This window comes from Phoca vitulina, unplaced genomic scaffold, assembly GCF_004348235.1.
Source record: "Phoca vitulina isolate PV1807 unplaced genomic scaffold, GSC_HSeal_1.0 scaffold41, whole genome shotgun sequence".
NCBI lineage: Eukaryota > Metazoa > Chordata > Mammalia > Carnivora > Phocidae > Phoca > Phoca vitulina.
Window position 1 is genome coordinate 10,831,221 of NW_022589744.1, and position 21,237 is coordinate 10,852,457.

The 21,237-nt window shown below is 57.2% G+C and overlaps 1 protein-coding gene across 1 annotated transcript; it reads left to right on the plus strand.

The window, feature by feature from the left end:
• The first annotated feature begins 1,879 nt into the window (after window positions 1–1,879).
• On the plus strand, window positions 1,880–21,184 carry SLC9A3R1 (SLC9A3 regulator 1). The gene is made up of 6 exons (XM_032429769.1): window positions 1,880–2,579; window positions 14,241–14,402; window positions 15,243–15,396; window positions 17,434–17,474; window positions 18,655–18,744; window positions 18,980–21,184. The coding sequence occupies exons 1-6, from the start codon at window positions 2,118–2,120 to the stop codon at window positions 19,169–19,171; spliced, it is 1,101 nt and encodes a 366-aa protein (XP_032285660.1). The 5' UTR covers window positions 1,880–2,117; the 3' UTR covers window positions 19,172–21,184.
• The last annotated feature ends 53 nt before the right edge of the window (window positions 21,185–21,237 follow it).

The following is a 21,237-nucleotide window of genomic DNA, read 5'->3' on the forward strand; positions in this document are numbered from 1 at the left end:
GAAAACATCTGGCTCCTGTTCTCTGGACCTCAGGTCCCAGGGGAACCCTCCCCCCTTTCCCCCCCTCCCAAATCCCTGGTCTTCTTTACCTTTTTGCTTGTGCCCCTAGACACCTAACGTCATGGCTAAGGAAAGGTTTTTCTTCTGTCCCAACACTTTGGCAATTATGCAGCCCCACAGGCTACTTCAAGCAGCTACAGTGCTTCTACTGAGTTAAGAATCAGATAAGGAGGAACCTTTGACTGTTGGAGCAGGTGGGAGGCAGAACTAAGCAAACCTCACCCCACGCATATTCCCCCAAACCCAAGCACTGCCCCTTCCTGACCACCCATGCCTTTTTCCTTTAGACAGACACCACCCCGGCCAAAACTGCTCTATGTCCCCTCCCACTGAGCCAGGTTAGAGAGTGAGAGGTCACCCATTTCTGGGTAAACCAACACAGTGTGTGTAAAACAAAGTCATGTGGGTAAGACTGGGGTAAGGAAAAAGGCAGCAAGGAGTTTATGTGGGGCCAAGGTCACCTGTCTCACAAAACCCTGACCCTGGAAATTGGAGGTGAACAGGAGACCTGTGGGTCATGACCTAGAGAAGAGTAAGAAGTACACACTGCACATTTCTAAGGCTACTGCATTTGCTTTCAAGGCAGAAATCTTGCTCTCTGAGCAGAGTCAGCAGCTCCAACTTGGGCCTGATAAGGAAGCTCTCTGAGGCTTCTCCCAGGAGGAGCAGGGAGGCCTGACCTTGCTGGGCTCCTCTGGGGCCCAAGGCAGGTCGCAGGCAATCCAGTCACATGGGCTGCTCTGGGCCTCTAGCATTTGTGTTTTCGGAATTAAATTGCAGAATTGGGAAAGTACACTCTGTCCACTGCTTCTTTGAGGTGCGCATGCATGGAGAGGGGACAGGGGAGATCATGTTGATTGTTATTGCATGTTGGGGGAACTGTCATTGACTGCCCAAATCATTTGATCTTCATCCTTCAATGCCCCCCAACTGCTCACCTCACCCTTAAAAGACCCTTCCCCAACTTCTGTGATCAGCCTTTCATCTGCAAGGAGCTGAAAGGTTTGTCTTAACGTCCCATTCGGACTTTCTTTTTTTTCCTATTGAAAAAAGCCGGGGCTCCTTTCCCTCTGCCTTGTACTCAGAGATTGGTTACCCGACTCTGTTCTGCCTCTCTTCCCCCACTTAACTGGCCAAACGCTGACGCCAGTGCTCACACCCTTGTCCTAGGTGACCTGTCTTCAGTGGGCAGCCCTGGGAAGCCTGGGTTCCCTGCTGAGCCCTCATACTGTCCCAGCGAGGTTGAGAGCCCGCACCCCCGTAAGCGTGTCCTCGGACAACGCAAAGCCCATGAACGGGAAAATATCGTTATTCAAGCAACTTTATTGGGCCGGAGGTGGACCTAGTCTTACTCGTAAGACTTCTGGGACCCCGCAGCCCCGGAGCTGGAGCGGTTTCCCCGGCAACAGTCGCTCCCCACCCCCTACCCTCCCAACCCCTCACTGCGGTACACACAAGGATTTAGCGAAAGGTCGTTAAAACGTTAGAGTCCTTTATTCGTGGGTTGGCTCTCCTCAATCCCCGCCAGAGGTAGGGAAAACCAGAAGCCTAAGGGCCCCTCTGCCCAGTACTGGGAACTCGCCCCGCCCCCCGCCTCAACTTGGGCCACTTGGTAACAAACACTTCCACTTCCTGAGCCCTCTTTCTTCTCGCGCCGCGGGGCGTCGCGCCGAGCACAGGACCCCGCCCCCGCGCGTTCCCATTGGCCGGCGTCGTTCACCCGGCCCGAGCGCCCCTGTCCGTGGTCTCTGATTGGGCCGCGGTGTCCACACCCTCGGTGTGGCCCCGCCCCCGGAATAAGGGGCTGGAGCGGATTCGCGATCGCTCAGACGCCGCGCTGGGTGGGGATTGGTCCACGCGCCCCCGCTTCAACTCCTCGCAGTTCGCGGCCGCCGCTCGCCGCACACCTGTTCGCTCAGCCCACCCGGCGGCGCGGGGATTCTCTGCAGTGCTTCCTCCCGCCTGCCGGGCCGCAGGGCGGGGAGAAGGGTTGAGCCGTCCCGCCTCCGGCTCCCAACGGGAACCCAAGTCTCACTACTGAGCCGTCGCAGGGCGAGATGAGCGCGGAAGCGGCGGCCGGGGCGCCTCTACCCCGGCTCTGCTGTCTGGAGAAGGGCCCGAACGGCTACGGCTTCCACCTGCACGGGGAGAAGGGCAAGGTGGGCCAGTTCATCAGGCTGGTGGAGCCCGGTTCGCCAGCCGAGAAGGCGGGGCTGCTGGCCGGAGACCGGCTGGTGGAGGTGAACGGCGAGAACGTAGAGAAGGAGACCCACCAACAGGTGGTGAGCCGCATCCGCGCGGCGCTCAACGCCGTGCGCCTGCTGGTGGTCGACCCCGAGACCGACGAGCGGCTGCAGAAGCTGGGTGTCCAGGTCCGGGAGGAGCTGCTGCACGCCCAGGACGGGCCCGGGCAGGCCGAGCCGCCGGCCGCCACCGAGGCGCAGGGGGCTGGTGGCGAAAATGAGCCGCAGGCCGCCGCGCCGGAGCCGCACGAAACCGAGAAGAGCCGTCCGGAGCGGGTAAGTGTGGACCCTGACCCGGCGGCGACTGGAAGGGGGTGGGAGGGGGAAGCGGGGGGAGACCCAGGCACCCCTGGACGGCCAACCCCGTGCCTGCCTCCTCTTTCTGAAACTAGATCCTCGAGGGGGAAACTGCTTCCGCCTACCGACAGGTCGCACTGGCTTGGGGCTGCGTCCCGTTACCCCCACGCCCCTTCCCAGACTGGGCTGGGACCCTGAGCGTCTTGCCACCTGCACTTCTCGTCCCTTGGCCTTTGGGAGTGGGAGTGAGGGAGGGCAGCTCAAGGGAGTGCAGTCCCCTTTCCTCGGCTCTGTTGGCGGTGTCCGTTCCCATTCTTCGGATCCCCGCAATCCTTCCCCTCCTCGGCCACCCCACTCCCAGCAGCCCCAGAGGTGCCAGCTTCCTCCCCGGCCCCTGTGGGTGGTAGCTGAAGCTGGGGTGAAGCAACCGCCACGCCGACTTCCAAAAGCTAGAGGAGTAACAACCCCCTTTCCGTCCGGAGCCCCGGCACAAGGAGGGGAGGGGTCGCGGACAGGGTTCTCCAGGCACCGCCCCACCCTCGCCGGCTGGTGCGTGTATCATTAACTTCAGCCCGGCTGGACTTCATCCTCCTGGAGTACAGTGTGACTTTTAAGAGAGGGAGCCCCACCAGCTCAGGGCGATGTGTGGGGGTGGGGTGCGGGGAGGAGGTGCAGAGGCGTCTCGGGGGTGGTGGCGGCTCTGCCACCCAGAAGGATTTATGAGTCTCAGGAATGTGAGGAGTAAGCGCTAGCTTGTATCTGGGAACGGGAGGGGAGGACCTTGGAGGAAGAGAAAGGGCTGGGAGGAGGGTGGGGAGAGAGTGGTCGGTGTCGCTGGCCATGCAGAAGCCAGGGGAACTCACCAGAGGCAGGTGGTCTTGCCCTGTCATTGTCTGTCTCACTCCAGTCCCAGGACAGCAAGCAGGCTGGTTGCTTTTTGCCCATGTTTGGTGTTTCCCAAACGGTCCCAGTTTGGATCAGCGCAGTAGGAAAACAGGAGCTGTGATGAGAGCCTTCTGTCCCCAGAGAGTGAAGGGGGAGGCCTTAGGGTGCAGATTGTAGGGAGCAGAGCCTGGGCCTCCCAGGGCCCGTTTGGCTTGCACCAGCCCTCCACCTGGTGGCAGCGTGTGGCAGGAGTGTCCATGATGCCAGCAGAAGCCTCCCTGGACAGAGAAAGGACCACCCTTCAGCCTTAAGGTAGAAGGTGGATCTGGAGAGGACCAGCTGGTTTGGTGGAAGTGAAGGAAGTGAGGTCAGCAGGAGCCCCATCCAGCCGGAGCTGGGTGCTGGGAATACAAGGGCCGCCAGGGTCCCACTTCCTGCCACTGCCAAGCTGGCATTGGCAAGGATGGGGGAGGGGTCGGAGCATCCCTGGCAGGGGTTTGACACCAGGGAGTTGGAACCCATGACCTCTGGTCTCAGGCAGAAATCCAGTTTGAACTTTGTGCTGAGCTGAGTGTATCGATTTGCCATTCCCTTTTTTTTGGACTTTGGCATTGGCACAGTAACCACCTCCCCACTCCCCATCCCCCGCCAAGATGCCTTTATGTTCAGCTCCTCCCCTTGCCCTTTCATTTTTGTTTTTGTTTTGTTTTTGCTGCTGGGTGCAGGAGGATCTGGGAGAAGGTGGAGGATGCCAGGGGCTTGGAGGCTTGACCTAGCATATGCACTCCCACCATACCATCTGAGAAAGCAGCCGAGCTTGACTTTCTGCTTTCGGGTGACCACAGAATCGGATTCCCCCAGATGGTGACGGGACATCTGCATTTGTGCGCACTTTGTTAGGCCAGGAGTAGGGAATAGAATACCCTCCAGCCGGTCCTGGGGACGCCATCACCAGGACTCTTGGGGTTTCAGGTCAACAGGCAAGTCACAGAACTTCTCTGAGCCTTCGTTCTCCCATCTGTAAAATGGGGAGTGCTGTCATACAGTGACACCTGCCTCCTCTAGGATTTTACAAATAGTGGGAAGTACTTGAGCCCCAAGTGGATGCTGAATTGAGCGCCTTTCTGCTCAGGCATTTGTGCGAGGACGCTTTCCTCCTCATGCAAAGCCAGTCCCTCTGGTAGGAAATGCCCATGAAATCTGGTATGGTGGCCATGCAGGTGACCCACCCTGTCATTGAAAAAAAAAAAAAAAAGTTAATAAACATAGTAAGACTTTTTCCCTAAAAGGCATCTCATATAAAGAATTTGAGTTTTACTAATTAGTTTTAGCCTGAATTTGTTTGCAAAGTGGAGACTGTTAATGGTATCTTCATTGGTTCTCACAAGTGAAAAAGGTGTTAGGTGGACAAGTGCCACGCAGAGATTGGGTGGCAGGTGACATCTCATTGGGAAGACCAGCCTGGGTCAAGAATCCTACAGGGCAGAGGGTGTGGGGTGGCTGTAATACAGTCTGAGGAGGGGGGGGAGGGGACTTCCAGCTGTGCCCACCTGCTCCCTCGGTGGCTTTCCTCACCCCCACCCAGGAAGGATCAGCAACACCCCTGCTCACAGCCCCCACAGTCACAGTGGTGGGTGGGCAGCAGGCCTGAGCCGCCACAGCTGTGCTAGCTGGGCCACCTCGAGCCAAGTGTCTTTTTTTTTTTTTAAGATTTTATTTATTTGTCAGAGATAGAGAGCTTGAGAGAGAAAGAGAGCGGGGTGGGGGGGGATAGAGGGAGAAGCAGGCTCCCCGCTGAGCAGGGAGCCCGATGCGGGGGCTTGATCCCAGGACCCTGGGATCATGACCTGAGCCGAAGGCAGACGCTTAACGACTGAGCCACCCGGGCGCCCCAAGCCAAGTGTCTTAACCTCCGAGGCCTCTGTCTCCTCTTGTGGAAGTTGGAGCATAGCAGCTGCTACGTGGGGTGGGGATTACACGCGCAGGTCTGTAAAGGCAGTAGCTTCGTGCCTGGCACTAAGTTACTGCTCTGCAAACGTCCCTGTTGGTATTTGAATTGGTAAGTATTTCGCTCGTTACATGCCCCCCCCCCGCGGGGCAGCTAGCCCTGGACCTGCCCCTCCTTGGGCGAGTGCAGCTGTGTCCGAGCCTGGCACTCTGAACGCTCGGTCGGAGGCCACTGCTCTTGAATAATCAGAAGGTGCTCCACAGCCCTTCCCAATCTGGCAGCCCGACGATACCCATCAGCCTGGGAACCTACTCCACGAGGCACACTCTGCAAAACCACTCACGGCCCGCATAGCCTTACCCTGCAGGCAGAATGAGCGTTTTCTTTGCTCCCCTCCTCGTGTCTGTCCTCTACGTCTTTTATTGCTATGAACACACAATATTCGAATCATCTGTTCATGATCTTGACCCACTGCAATGGTGAGGAGGGCGAAGGCCGTGGCTGCTTTGTGTTTCTAACCCCCGCGCTGTGCCTGGCACAGAGTAGGGAAGGGCTCACATAATTTTTGAATGAATGAATGCGTAACAGCCATTAGGCACCTTTATCCTAATTCATCTCAGTCCAGCACACCTGGGCCTGTTTGTGCCTCAGGCACACCCAGAGATCGAAATTCCAGGCAGAACCTACCCACTCCTTTTTCTTGCCTGCTAGCATCTTCCATCTGGGGACTAGAAAGCTAAAATTGTCCATTGTTGCCTGCAACTCTCAGCTTCTACCTCCTGTGAAATGGGAACACCAGAACCCACCTTGCAGGGTTTTGGGGAGATTTGATGAGATGATAGGAGTGTGTGTGTGTCAGTACCCAGCTTGGGGTGCATTCCTGCCAGATCTGACCCTGATCCCAGAGGCAGAAACAGCGCCGGCTGGGATACCTGCCTGGTTCAGTCCACGGAGCGTGTGACTCTTGGTCTCGGGGTCGTGAGTTTGATCCCCACGTTGGGCACAGAGCTTACTTAAAAAATAAATTCGGAGTGCCTAGATGGCTCAGTCGGTTGAGCGGCTGCCTTCAGCTCAGGTCATGATCCCAGGGTCCTGGGACGCAGAGCTCCACGTGTGGCTCCCTGCTCAGCGGGGATCCTGCTTCTCCCTCTCCCTCTGCTCCTCCCCGCCCAGGTCGCTTGTACTCACTCTCTTTCTTAAATAAGTAAAATCTTTAAAATAAATAAATAAATAAATAAATAAAATTTAAATTAAAAGAAAAAGAAACAGTGCGGGCACCCTAGGCAGCAGGGTGGGTGGGTGGGTGGGCAGAATTCACCGGCAGCCTACCAACTTCTTTCCCAGGACGGGCAGGCCATTTCCCACTGGCCAAGTTGGAGTTTGGGAGGGCAGAACAGAGTCTGAGCTGTAGGATGTTTGGATTTTAAATAGACAGGGTATGTGAGAGTTTGAGTGTTGGTTCCTTCTCTTAAGCCATATATTTGGGATCTGCTTCTCCCCTGGTTCCTACCTTCAGGTTCCTGTAGAGTTAAATAAATAATTCTGGAGGTAATTCTCTTGGAGACAGAATGGAGCATCCTCCGTATGTCTAGATGCAGGCCGTTCTCTTCCTCTCCAGACTTCCCATCCCATGGGGCCCTGGGGAGGTGGGCGAGCACTTAGGAATTAGTGCTGCAGGCCATTTACAGAGAGAAGCCAGAGTTCTCGACCCCAGTATTAGATGTTCCTCTGCTTTTTGCTGCTCTGAGATCGAGTAACCCGAGCAGGGAAGGAAACTCAGAGTTCTAGTGCAGCCTTGTGCCATAAAGATACTGATGTCCATTTCACGGATTCCCCTGTGACAGCCTTGCAAGTTAGGTATTAGTTTCTCCATTTTGTGAGCGGATAGTAATTGTTCAGTATATGACAGCTATTATTTGTGTCTGGCAATGTGCTGTGTACTAAACATGCCTTATGTTGGGGTGCCTGGGTGGCTCAGTCTGTTAAAGCATCCGACTGTTGATTTCCGCTCAGGTCATAATCTCAGGGTCATGAGATCGAGCCCCAAGTCTCTCTCTTTCTCTCTCTCAAATAAATAAATCTTTAGAAAAATAAAAAAAAAAAAATAATATGCCTTAATGTCATTCAATCTACAAAACTGCCCATGAGGCAGATATTAGCCCCCATGGTCTACATGGAAACGGAGGCTTGGCCGGTTCAGGTGGGTGGCCCCAGGGCTCTCAGCTAGTGAGACCTTACCACATGGATGGGGGTGTATCTTGGAACCCGGCCCTCTGCCTCCAGTGCCCGCACATCCATTCAGCCACGCTCGAAGGCCTGACTGTCCAGCTGGGTGTCTCTGCCCATCACATTCTGGGCCACATAAGAGCCATCACAGTGGAATAAATTCAGGCTGCTTGCACCAGCTCCTTGGAAGGAAGGGTCCCGGTAGCTTCTGTCTCTAGGGGGTATCCTTCAGCACCACCAGGAAAATGCGTCAGCCCAGAAGTGGCCTGGCTCCTGGCCCCACCCTTCTCCTGTGATGGGCTGGGATCCGGAGTCTGGCCACCAAGTCTCTACCTTACCCCAACCCCCTGAGTCCTAAGAACCCACCCTTGTTGGCTCTGGGGCTTCCTTGTAGCACAAAGGGCCCCCGCTGAAGGCCAACCTTAACTGTTGGCCTTGGCCTTCCTTCACCCCTGGAGTAGGACAACTCACCATGTCCCTGGCCCTCTGGGCAATGTTTGGGTTCCTGTGCCTTAGAAAAGGATGAGCGGCACAGATTCCCTAATTCACTCATTGCTGTGTTGTCTGAGGCTAGAGCTCTGACTTCCTAGAGTCAGTCTCCTGCCTCCCCTGGGTGTGTTATAAGGTCATGGTGCCCAGTTCAAATATGTGTGTGGAAAAAGAAAATAGCAAAGGTCTGTGTATGGGAAGGGTGATTTAGAAACGTGTTTTGCCGGGGGCAGGGGGGCGCCTGGGTGGCTCAGTCAGTTGAGTGTGCACTCAACGATTTTCAGCTCAGGTCATGATCTCAGGGTCGTGGGATAGAGCTCTTGTGGTGGGACTCCACGCTCAGCAGAGAGTCTGCTTGAGATTCTCCCCCCTATACGTGCACACCGTCCCTAAAATAAATAAATCTTTAAAAAATAGTTTTGGGGGCTGACAGCCTAATGATTGAGGGTGAGGCCTCTAGAATATCAGCAGGCCATTGTGGCAGCCACTGGCCATGTGTGGCGCTTAGAGCTTGAAATGTGCTCGTCCCAGTTGAGATGTGCTGGAAGTAAGAAATGCACACCAGATTTTGAAGACTTCCTACGAACAAAAAGACATAAAATATGCTGTTAATAATTCTGAAGTGGGTATGTTGAAATGGTAGCAGTTTGGGCATATTATGTGAAATAAGATAATTATAATTAATTTCTGATTTCTTTTTTACTTTAATGTGACTACTGGGAAATTTTAAATTGCCTACCTGACCGACATTCTGTTCCTGTTGGACAAGGCTACTCCCCACCTGAGTTCAGAGCCTGCCTTCTCCTCCCCTCAGCTGTGTATCTGAGCGATTTATGTGATCTTTTTGAACCTGAGTTCCCTCATCTGGGAATCGAGGGCAGTAGTACCTTCCTCACAGGACTATAGTTGGGTTTGAATGAGAAAATGCGCAGAAAAGCCTGGCGCGGTCCTTGGCACCCAGTACGGGCTCAGTAAACATTAGCTTCTATTTGTTATTTTAATAGAGCCCCAATTACACAAGCTCTCTGAAGGTCTTTGTCCCTCTCAGGACAGCAGTTAAATCCAGTGACTTCTGGGAGGAGGGCGAGGATGCATTGCCTGTGGAGCAGGCGGGCATGGGGCGGCCAGCCTGGATGGTGTCCAGCCAGGCAGCAGCCCACGTACCAGCCTACTCCGTCCCAGGCTTGCCCAGCCCTGGGGAGACCTGAGCCAAACTCCTTCGGGTGGGTCTCTGGCCAGCACCAGGAGAAAAGAACCAGAGGGAGAAGCTGGCTCAGGGCCCCTGCGTGGGGCCTGGGAAAAGCAGCTCCCACTTTAGCATAGGTCTCCCTCCCAGATCCACCCACCTGGGCTCCTGAGAGGGGCCTTCCCACTGAGAAACAGGAAGGACAAGATCAAGGTTTAGAGTAGGTCCTTTTTTGCAAATGGAGGTGTCCAGCATCCCTCAGTCTGGACAGACCTGGGTGGGGAAGGTCCTGTAGGGTGAAGTAAAGCCACACCAGGGCCGTGGGGCATGGGTCAGTGGCCGCCAAGCCTTTTTTTGTACCTCGGGTGAGGAGAGGATGCCTTTAGCCTAGAGCTCAGGACACTGGCTGGCGGTCTGAGCTCCTGGTCACTTCCCAACCTGCCCTGAGGACGGTGCCCCCTTGCTGCCCAGTCACATGTCACCCTCAGGCCAGGCCAGCTCTCGCCGTCCACCATGGCTTCCTTGAAGAGCTAGCACCAGACCCAAGCCCGTGTCTCTAGAGTTCCGTGGAACAACCAAGCTGCCTCCCAGAGCAGCCACCGTTCCCAATGCCCAGCATACCCCATATCCCACCCCCACCAGAACCACTCCCCTGGCCCCCTGTCGCCCACCCCATTGTTGGAGCTGATCTCCCTGGGGCATCAGGCTTCAATCTTATCTGCATAAACAAGAGCCTTTGGCTGGACTGGGCTGGGCTGGGATGGGGGAAGGGCAGTCTTGGGAGGTGAGGATCACCTCTGTTGTTCCCCTAGCCACCCTGGTGGTCTTCCTGTTTTGTTTTTTTTTTTTAAAGATTTTTATTTATTTATTTGACAGAGAGAGACAGTGAGAGAGGGAACACAAGCAGGCAGAGTGGGAGAGGGAGAAGCAGGCTTCCCGCCGAGCAGGGAGCCCGATGCGGGGCTCGATCCCAGGACCCTGGGATCATGACCTGAGCCGAAGGCAGACGCTTAACGACTGAGCCACCCAGGCGCCCCTGGTCTTCCTGTTCTAACAGCCCATTCCTTCTGGGGCCCAGAGCTGGCTGGCCTTCTGGAAGCAGCCTGGCTGTTTTCTATAGGGCCCATCACCATGACATCGGCCAGGGAGGGGCTGGGCCCAATGGGGCGTTGGCCCCCAGCAGCCCTCCTGCAGGAGGAACAGGGAGCGGCCCTGGGCCTGCTCCCCAGAGACGGGCACTGGGATTAGGATATCGACTTTCCTCGGCTTTCCAGGTGGTTGCTGGTGGCGCCTATTGAATTCCCCATCCGTCCACTCCCAGGGCTGCGGGGGTGGAGGTGACTGGGCGGCCACTTGGGGCCGGGCTGGGCTCCCTGGGAGAGAAGGGGGAATGGAGGGGACAGCCACAGGGGCCTGTGACAGGACTTGGGACAGCCTGACAACCTGAGGGTGGGAGAAGTCTCCAGGAGAAGAGTCTGGAGGCAGCTCTCTGGCAAGGTCTTTTCTGGAAAGCTTGTCTGGTGTTGCCTGGAAGTGAGACTCAGACCCACCCCGCCCCCCCAGCCACCGCAGCTCATTTGCACTGTCCTTTGGCCACCATTGCCTCTTGTTCCTTCCTCTTGCTTCCAAGTCTCCACCAGGCTCCTCACTGAGCAGGTCCTGATTTCTACTTCTGACCTGTCATAGTTACTGGGAGCCCCACCTGGCACTCTGAACGCTCTGAGGCCGTGTTCCCCTTGAAGTTGCCTCCCCACGCCCAGCTCTGAACCCCTCTGGAGCTGGTACTGTGGCACAGGGCCCCTCCCAAGCTCCTGGGGGCACACACCAGACCAAGATGGCCTGGACTTTCTATCTGCCCCCTTTCCCCGGAGGCAGAATCCAGATTCTACTTCAGCGCTGGGGGTGCAGGCCCAGGAACAACAGTGGCCAGGCTCTGCCCGGGGACTCGTCCTGCCAGCACCAGCCTCCACCCTGGCTGCTGGGATGGGCTCCTCTGATGGGCTGACTCAGCATCTGGCAGTGACACCTCCTGGAGACAGCTGAGGGAGGGGTGGAGAAAAACAGGCTGGTCTCCTTGGAAGAAGAGAAGTCCCCCCCCCCCTTGGGAAGGGAGGGAGCCCCCAGGGACTTAGGAAGGAGGGAGCTGGATGGGACTCTGTAGGTGTCTTAACATTTCAGGAAACCACCTGGAGCTTCTTGCCCCCCTGCACCTCCAGAGGGTAATGGAGCAGGTCCCAGTACAGGGGGAAGGGAGCAGTGGGGGAGCTGAGCCCCATTTCCTCCAATCCCCATGGCTTGGGACTGGCAGAGGGGAGCGAGGTTCAAAGCAGGCCCTCCGCCTTTAATGACAGGGCACCAGATGCCGCGCAGGGAAGCATGCCCATGCCGAGGATCAGTAAGAGAAGCCTGCGGCCCTGAGACCCAGGCCTGACCGCCAGGCTGCCCCAGCCCAGGCCTGCCCACTGCTGCATCACTTATCCCAAGCTCAGGCTGGAGCTCTGGCTGCAAGAGGCCTTGAGCACCCGGAAGGAAGGCTGTGGTTTCATCAGCGACCAGCTGCCTCCCAGCAGAGACCGCCACCACTGTGGGAGAGCAGCCCATGTTTATGACTCCCGCTGAGGCCTCCTCCCAGTCTGGACTTGGGTCCTTCGGGGCCAGCCCATGGATGGTGGAAGGAACACAGGGTCCAAGTCAGAGACCTTGTGGGAGCTCCGGCTCCTCCACTGTGAAGCTGGGTGACATCAGGCAGCGGGCTTAACATCTGGACTCTCCGTTTCCCCGTCTTGAGAATGGGGGTGACCAGCCCCAGCCAGGTTGCTATGGGAAGGCTCTTTGGAATGAGAGGAGGTGGGGAGAAGCAGGGACGTCAGAGCTGCTCGCACCACCTCCCCCCCCACCCCCCTGCACGATTCTCCTCCCCACTTTCTCAGGGTGATTGCGGGCTCTGCCTGGCTGGGGCAGAAAGCTGAGCCTGCACGGTGGTGGCAACTGGTCAGACCTGTTCCTGCTCACCTCGGCCTGGGGGAGGGCTGGCAGCTTTGTGGAGGGATTAGCTGGAGGGGAGAAGAGCCTCACTTACTCCCGAACAAGATCCTGTGGGGGCTGCCAGGGGATAAGCAGCAGCACGCAGGGAGGAGGGGGGCCCTCCTGGGATTGCACCCTGCTGACAGGGAGAGTTGGGGAGAAGAGGATGCTTCACAACCACTGGGGCCCCCCTCTGCCCCCCCCCCCCCACTTTTTTCTAATTCTTGCTTCTCTGGCTTTGCTATTGTATGGGGTGAGAGGAGCCTGCTGAAGGAGAAACTAGGGAAGGGCCCAGGGCCTCTGGCCCAGATCAGGGTGAACACAGGTCCAACCATCACCCCTCCTTCCTGTCTTCCTCTCCACAGCCCCCACCAACATCCTGAAACATGGAAAGACCTGCCTGGGCAGTTGAAGGAAGGCAAAGTCACCCTTCGGCCACCCCCACCCCACATGAGAGTGGAGGGGTGGGGAGCCCCAGATGGTAGCTGCCTCCTGGGACTGGCAAGTTGGGGCAGGAGGCCTGTAAGCTCTCCTCTCCTTCACTGCCTCCCTGGCCAGCTCTGCTCCCAGCTGGGGACTGGCGTTTCAGAGCAGCCTGGCCCCCACCCTACCCCCCAGAATCTCCCTTCTCGGATTCATGTGACTATTCTAGTGGTCCCAGCGCTGGGAAGGTCTGCATGTGCACAGGGATTTTGAAGTTGTGAAGTGTGTCCCACCTGTGTGAATCACCTCACTCAGCCTCATGGCGACCCTGGGACCCTATAAATGAGGAACCAGAGGCGCAAGAAGGAAATTACTTGCCCCGGGTCACAGAGCTAGTAAGTAGGGAAGCTGACCCTGGGGCCAGGGCCTTGACTCCAGCCTTCACTCATTGCCTGGTGGCCTGGGAGATCACTGGGCACTAGCTGGATGGCTGCTGCAGCCCTGCCCAGGCCTGGGAGGAGGGGAAGAGGGACCCCCAAGTCAGGCCTTGGGCTCAAGCTTCTAGCCAAGGTTCCAGTTGCTTGGCCCATGCACACCCAGATTCCCTCCATTGTGTAAATGGGTCCTAGGGCTGCAGCGTCTAAGCTAAGCTGCTTAAGTTGGACCAAGGATGGTGAAAACCACTTTCAGCTGAGTGTCCGAGTGCTGGAGAAAAACCAGCCTAAGCCCTTTCAGTCCCCACTCTGGGCCGTGGCCACAGCCACGCTGGGCTCCCTGCAGCCTAGCCCTGCTTTTCATGGCCCCTTCCCCGTTCAGGTTTCCCCAACAGGGTCTTTGGGGTTCTGCTGCTTCCTGTGCCCCCAGCCTTCTGCTGGTGGGGGTCCCTGTCCTGTCCAGGACCCCTGGCTGTGCTTCCCCCGGGTCTGGGGTCATCTGGCCGCCTGCTGCCTTTTGGCTGGGCCGTTTGGCTTGGATGGAGAAAGGCTTTACTATAAACACGCTGACCAGCTTTCAGTAAACACCTGCCCTGTCTCCCCTGCTGCAGAGAACTGGGTACCAAGGGGCCCAGATCCCTAGTCACTCAGCCAGGCTAACAGCCGTGCCACCCCCACCCCAAAGGGGGCCAGACTGAACTTTTACAGGGGAGGGATAAGGTAACAATCAAAATAACACAGTTAACCTTAGAATGTCACAAGGGGAGGGACTTGAGCTAAACTGGTCCCACTTCCCATTTGCCAGGAGGTAACTGGCTTGGATGGGGCACCTGGGCAGTTTGCTACAATGCCAGGTCTTCTGGGTCCCAGCCCAGCATTCTCTCAAATTGCTCTGTGGGATCTCGGCAAACTTGTCTGGTTCCCATGTGTTCCCTGGGGGGGAGGGGGAGGGGTCAGGCACCTGGCAGGGAGGGCGGGACCTAGGATGACGGAGAATGGCCATGGACCCTCCTTTATCCCCACAGCGTGAGCTTCGGCCTCGGCTCTGCACCATGAAGAAGGGTGCCAATGGCTACGGCTTCAACTTGCACAGCGACAAGTCCAGGCCAGGCCAGTTCATCCGGGCAGTGGACCCAGACTCACCTGCTGAGGCCTCAGGGCTCCGGGCACAGGACCGCATCGTGGAGGTAACGCTTCTCGCCCTCTTTCCAGGCACCCCCTTCCTGCCTACCTCCACACAGATAAGCAGTTCCTGGGGCAGCCATCCCACCACTTGCTCCTTGGTTGGCCCAAGGGGTCCAGGTGGCACATAGATCCCAGATGGAGGGAGAGAGGGAGCCAGAGAGAGGAGAAGCATGGTGGGTGGGTGGGTGGGCAGGAGGGAGGGAAGGAAGGGTGGTGGATGGTGGATGGACTTCTTTCCTGCCCCCGCCTTCTCTGGGTTCTTATTCACTGAGAGACACACACTCAGTGGCCCAGGGTTCACCCAGCCATTCCAGTAGACGTGTGGGGCCGCCCGCAGTTTCCTACTGCCTGAGGCCTCCATGCTGGCAGGTGCACTCAGACACTCTTGTGTGGTGCTCAGGAGGAAGGGAAACATGAATCCCGTGCCATGGGCAGGACCCAGAATCTCAGTCTTAGAACCTTAGAGCTAGAACAGCTCTCCTAAGACTTCTCATTTTACACGGGAGCAAACCACGGCCCAGAGCGGGAAGTCAGACGTAAGTACATAGAAACGCTCGGGCCCATCCCAGGCCTGCCCGATCTTTCCTGTCCTTCTATCACAGCTGTGTTTGTTTAGTCTTTTCTGGATATTTTCTTTGGCTTTTCTCATGTGTCCTGCCTCCTCATTTGATTGTCAAGTGGGAGGACCACTTGGCTTAGTTCAAGACTCCACAGGCAAGGGGGGGGGTGCTTCGCATCCCCAGACTGCCAACTGGCCGAGGACACGAAAAGGACCGTTCATACCGCCCCCATCTATCCCCCAAAACTGTGCCAGTAATCCCAGCACCCCCCACCCCCCACAGGTGAACGGGGTCTGTGTGGAGGGCAAGCAGCATGGCGATGTGGTGTCTGCCATCAAGGCTGGTGGGGATGAGACCAAGCTGCTGGTGGTCGACAAGGAGACTGATGAGTTCTTCAAGAAGTGCAAAGTGATCCCATCTCAGGAGCACCTGAATGGTGAGCAGATGGCAGCCCCCAAGTCAGGGATGTTGGCCAGTGCTAGGTTTTACTGTGTCCCGGGCGAGGGGTGGGCAGCTTCCTGCTTCAGAGCTCCCTCCCTCTCCTTCAGGGGAGGCCAGAAGCGAAGGTTGGGAAAGAGGGGCCTGATGTCGGGGAGGAGTTAGGATGGCAGTGGGTTTCTGCGGACTGCATAGGACAGGGTTAGGCCGGCCCAAGGGATGGTGGGACAGGACGGAGGTACTTATTCCCAGACCAAAGCTGCAGCACCAGAGGGAGGCCTCAGCCCCCAGCCCCTGCACCCTGAGCAGGTTCTCCAGGCAGCGCTCATGCAAGGGAAGGGTTAACTCCAGCTTTGCTTGGTCAGATCAGGAGTCCAGTGACAGGGGCCCAGTGCCTCCCCTCCCTTCTCAGGTTGTCTTGGAAACCCAGGCTCACTGGCTCTAGACAGCAGTGGGTCCCTCCTTGGTCCCTGGGCTCCTGCCCTCCCCATCCCCCATATCACGCTGGCACCTCCCCCTGCCCAAGCCCCCAGCCAAACAGGGCCAGGCTACTGCCCAAGGGCAGGGAGGAGTTAAAGCTCTTCTCCCTGGTCTGGACTTTCTCCCTGGAAAGTTGGGGAGTGGGGGACGACCTCTTTGGACTTTGCAGTGGGTGGGGCCTCCTTAAAGGTGTCAGGGTTTTATTTTGTAGGGGGGTGATCCACTTAAAGGTCCTGCCACAGACTTAAGATTCCTAGGTGGAGGGGTCAGGTGGAAGCCGACTCCAGGCATGGAAGGTGGGGCACCACCTTACCCTTGTTTCCCAAGTTCACAGAAACCAGAGAACTCAGATAGTGGCTTTCTTAAGTGAGGGGGAAACTGAGGCCCCGAGAAGCCCCAGCCTTGCTCTTGGCCACATGGTGTGGGGAAGACAGCTGAGATCTGGATTCCACACAGCTTCTCAAATACCTTCCCCTGAGGCCTCCAGCATCCTTCCCCCACCTACTCCTAAGAAATCAGCCCTCAGACATTCCTTCTTATCTCTCTGGCTGGGTGGGATGGGCCGCCAGTGATTGTAGCCTTCAGGCTGGAGGAGCCACACAGGGAGCGGCCTGAGGGCAAGTCTCCTCCCCAGGTATCTGGTGGGGGGGGTGTTCCTCCAGGCCGCCCTCCGCTCCTCCCAGCAGCCTGGGGCAGGGGAGAGTGGGTGAGGGTCCCTGTATCCCAGCGAGCCCCAGCCCAGCCAACTGTGGGAAGAGGGTGGGTAGCAATGGGGAGGAAATGTGACAGTCAGGTAAGCCCCACGTCCAGGCCAGCCGGAAAGATGCATGTTCATCGTAAACTAAGAGTTCAGAAGAAACCCACCCAGGCTGGCCAGCCCCAGAGGTGGAACAGTCCTGCCTTACAGCCAGGTGGGGCCCCTACCTGAGTGAGCCCAGTGAGGGGGACCCCAGGCTGGTGTTCTCTCCTTCTGAGCACCCACTCACCTGCACATTGGCAAGCAGGAGTGGGGAGTATTTTCTCCTTCAGCTGAGGCAGGTACTAACCAGAATCTGGGGTGTGGTTCCGACTCTGGTGACACTTCTTCTCCTAGGAAACATCAGGCTCTGGTGCCAGGCCTGGGGATCTGCATTTCTAACAAGCTTCCCAGGTGATGCTCAGGCAGCCAGCCGGGAATTTCCTCCCCCTCTAGGACCGTGGTTTTTCCAAATTGCTCATTCCCCATCCGTGGTTCGCAAGATCAACTTATAGGCAGAGACTAGCATACTTCTTTAAATGAAATTGAATTGAAAGTACTGGAGAGCATTACGAGGCAGTAAGGGTCAGTGTCGTTTTGTGAAACTTGTTACACGCAGTCTGTGTGTGTGCTGGGTCATCGGAATGTCAGCAGTACTTCCCGAGGGTTGCAGTCAAGAGACCTAAACACTGATGTAGGGCGCAAGGTCTAATTATGGCCCAAACCCCGAAGCTCTCCCTCCTCTCTGGGCGCTACTCCATCCATATTCCCCAGAGCTTCTGGACTCACCTCTGCTGTTTTGTTGTTTTCCCTTCCTAGGTCCCTTGCCTGAGCCCTTTACCAACGGGGAGATTCAGAAGGTAAAGGCAGACCCTCTAATGCTTCTCTGGCTCTCAAGCCAGGGGCTGCAGGAGAAGGGTGGAAGGTGGCATGGTTGGGACAAGGACGGCGGTCTGGCTCAGGTTGAAACTCCCGTTTCCAAGCTGCTCCCTCCTGAGCTCCAAGCTCTGTAACTGCCGGTGCACCCCTCAACCGCTGTGTAGAGCCAAGGCAGTTGGGAGGGAGAGGCCTAGCCAGGCCCCTCTGCAGCCCGCCATCCTGGTGACAAGCCCCGCCTTCAGCTCCCCACCGCACAGAAGAGGCCATTCTTCCCCCCAAGAACAGAGCTTCAGTGTCTGGACGCACACTGCCTGGGCCCTGCTACTTCCAGTCTGGGTTGGGAGAACAAAGCCCCTCCTCCCCTCCTCCCTGGGCAGAGGGGAAGAGAAGGCAGTGGAGGCTGGGGAAGAGATGGTGGGGCCTGGTGCCAGCTGAGGCCGCAGAGGAACCCAGGCGGAGGCTGAGCACCAAGCTGAAGCCTTGGCCAAGACCTTCACTCTGGGACAGGCTGGCGCAGAGTCAGACCACAGAGCTGGAGCTCTCTGAAGGGTCTGCTCAAAGGGCTCCCATCCCCAGGGGCCACTGCAGGGGGCGGGGTGGTGGCCCTGGGCCACCTGAACCTTCTGTCACCCCATCTGTGGGCCTAGAACTCTCATCCCCCTTATTCCTTCAAAGCCCTTCTTAGCTGCTTTGAGGTTAAGGTTTCAAGATTCCTGGGGTCAAGTCCAAGGAAACACGTGGGCTGCAAGAAATTCAAGGAGTATCACACAGTTCCCTGTGCCAAGCAGAGGCCCTCAGTATCTCCACACTCCATGAAGCCCCTCCATGGTCACTGGCCCAAAAGGCTAGTCAACACTGAAGGCTACTTTGGGAGGGCTGGGGAGTTGGGGGCGCTTGTGAGCAATTCAGTTAATCCCACAATGGTCCCTCCCACCTGGGTGGTGGAACCAGGCTGCCTCTGATCCTTAGAGGAATGTAAAACGGCAATCCCCAAGCCCCCCCTCCCCGGCAGACTCAGGCAGTGGGGCTTTGGGGTCGATGGGAAAGGCTTGAGTGGAGCTTCTCAGACCGAGGCACCTGTCTTCCCTGGGAACACCCTTTCTCGTTCAGGACTTCCCCACCCCATCCCTTGCCCACCCACACCCTTCCTCTTTGTGCCAGGAGAACAGTCGTGAAACTCTGGCCGAGGTGGCCTCCGAGAGCCCCAGATCAGCCCTGGCAAGATCCATCTCCAGTGACACCAGTGAGGAGGTAGGCTGCCGGCTGGGCGGACAGAGGGTTGGCACTGGGTTACAGGAAGCCCATTCCCAGGCCACACTCGTTCCTGGCACACCAGCCTGCCTTGGAGGTCACATGCTTTGCCACGTTCTGTCCTTGTGACCTGGCTTCCCTGGGCACTGCCCCAAGGGAGCCACCTTGCTGAGGCTGAGGACCAGGACGCCTGGCCAGGCGCTGACTCCTGCCCTCTGCCGCTGCCTCTTTGCAGCTGAATTCCCAAGACAGCCCCAGGAAACAGGACTCCACGGCACCCTCGTCTACCTCCTCCTCCTCCGACCCCATCTTGGACTTCAACATCTCCCTGGCCGTGGCCAAAGAGCGGGCCCACCAGAAGCGCAGCAGCAAGCGGGCCCCGCAGATGGACTGGAGCAAGAAAAATGAACTCTTCAGCAACCTCTGAGCATCCTCCCTCAGGCACCTGGGAGGGCCTGGCCAGCCCCCAGGCCCCAACCCAGCTCCCTCACCCTCCTCCTCACTCACTCCCTGTCTCCCCCCCCACCCCACCCCCAATCCACACACAAATCAGCCCCCCCACCCCCCCCCCCCCCTCCCCCAATCGGGTGAATCTGATTTTTTTAGAACTATGCTCTTCCCTTACCTCCGGGAAGGTGAATGTGTTTCCATCCTGCCCCAATCAGAAAGCAGACTCTTTCCTGCTCCTCCTCCCTGAGTGCTTCAGCCCCTTGCCACTCCCCAGGGACATCACTGGAACCCACACCAAGCAAGACCCGGTGAGAGGTCCTGTTCCCTCGTGACCCCAAGTGATGACGGAGTCCAGGGTTGATCAAGGACTTCATATGACAGCAACAGCATTGTAGAATGGACATGGGTCCATCATCCTTGAGCTGTGGCTTGGGCATCTTATTTTTGTTCATTTGATTTTTTTTTTTTGAGTGCAGTATCAGAGTTTAGAGGGATTTTTTATTTCCTTGATTAACATGATTTCCCAGGTTGTTGCGTCCAGGACATAGCGGCAACCTCAGCCTTAAACTTTGTTTCTGCTCCTACCCTGGAGCCCCAGGCAGCATCAGAGGGTCTAACCCCTGCCCAGCCACCCTATTGTAAGGAAACTCCATCAGAAATTCAACTGGCTTCCAAACTCCCTCAGCCTCTGTGTCTTCTTTTAGAGCTCTGGGTGTTCCCAGGGTAGCCTCTGGCTGAGAGGGTGGGGTACAGCTGGAGGGGAGGACAGTCCAAGCTTCTCGGACTCCAGGCGGGGGGAGTAGAACGTGGGCAGCTGTGTTCAGAGGGCCTTGGGCCCCGTAGCTGCCTGGGCTTTGCACAAGTCCCATGAGAATAGGACCTACCCAGCTCCTGGATGCATGCAAGGCTGCCCCCGAGAAACCTTTATTGTAGGAAGTGGAAGGGAAGATCCACATGCTCAGAGGACTTCATGCAGTTTCTAATTCAGAGCACTGAAATTGTGAATCCCGGATGGAGCTGCATTTGGAATGCAAAGACGTGGCTTTAATCTCTCCCACTCACAGCCAGTGGGGTGCGGGATCCCCAGGAGTGGCCAGAGCTCGCACCAGATTCCCCATCTTATCTGGCTGTGGACATGACTGGAGGGTCATGGACATGGTCCAGGACATGCTCTGTGGCAAGTGGGGTGGAGGGGACTTTCCAAGGGCAAAATACCCTGCTCCTCCTCAAGAGATCCAGGTCTCTTCCACCCTGGCACCTGAGGCCACATCCTGGAAGTCAGCCAGGGTGGCCAGCAAGGGCTGAGGCTGCCAGGCCCAGAGGTGCTTGGAGGGAAGGGAAACTGATGCTCAAGGACACCACTTATCAAAGAGGACCCAGGGAGCCCCTAGGGTTCAGAGAAGGCTGGGTCACTATCTGGTCATCTTGGCCTCCTGTTAGAGCTTAGATTCCCACCATCCTTAAGAGAAACCATTCAAAACCCTTTCATCGCACCCTGGCCTTGGGCCTGGCCCACCCCCTCCCAACTTTGCCTCTAGCTTGTGACCCCTAGTGGAAGCCCCTCACAGGTAAGCCAGGCCTAAAGACTGCTCCACGGGGCAGCAGAGGGACGCCCCCCCCCACCCCCCCCTGTGGGGGGGGGAGGCGGGGGGGGGGGGGGGCCTCTGACGAAGCTGATGTAACTCCTATCACTGAGGAGCCAGACACACAACAAACCCCTTTGTACTCAGCAAGCAAAGTCAGATCTAGTTTTTCTCCTGCGTAGAAGTGTTGGAATACACCAGATGGGGTGGGGGGGAACTGAGGACCCCAGCAATAGTTCTGGCTCCGCTACCTTGAGCAAATCACTGCAACTCACCTGAAGGTTTCCCCCCTTTGAGAATACCAAGTACCCTCGAGGGTCTCTTCCATGACCACATTTTGAAACATATCTGGCGGGCGCCTGGGTGGCTCAGTTGGTTGGGTGACTGCCTTCGGCTCAGGTCATGATCCTGGAGTCCCAGGATCGAGTCCCACATCGGGCTCCCTGCTCAACAGGGAGTC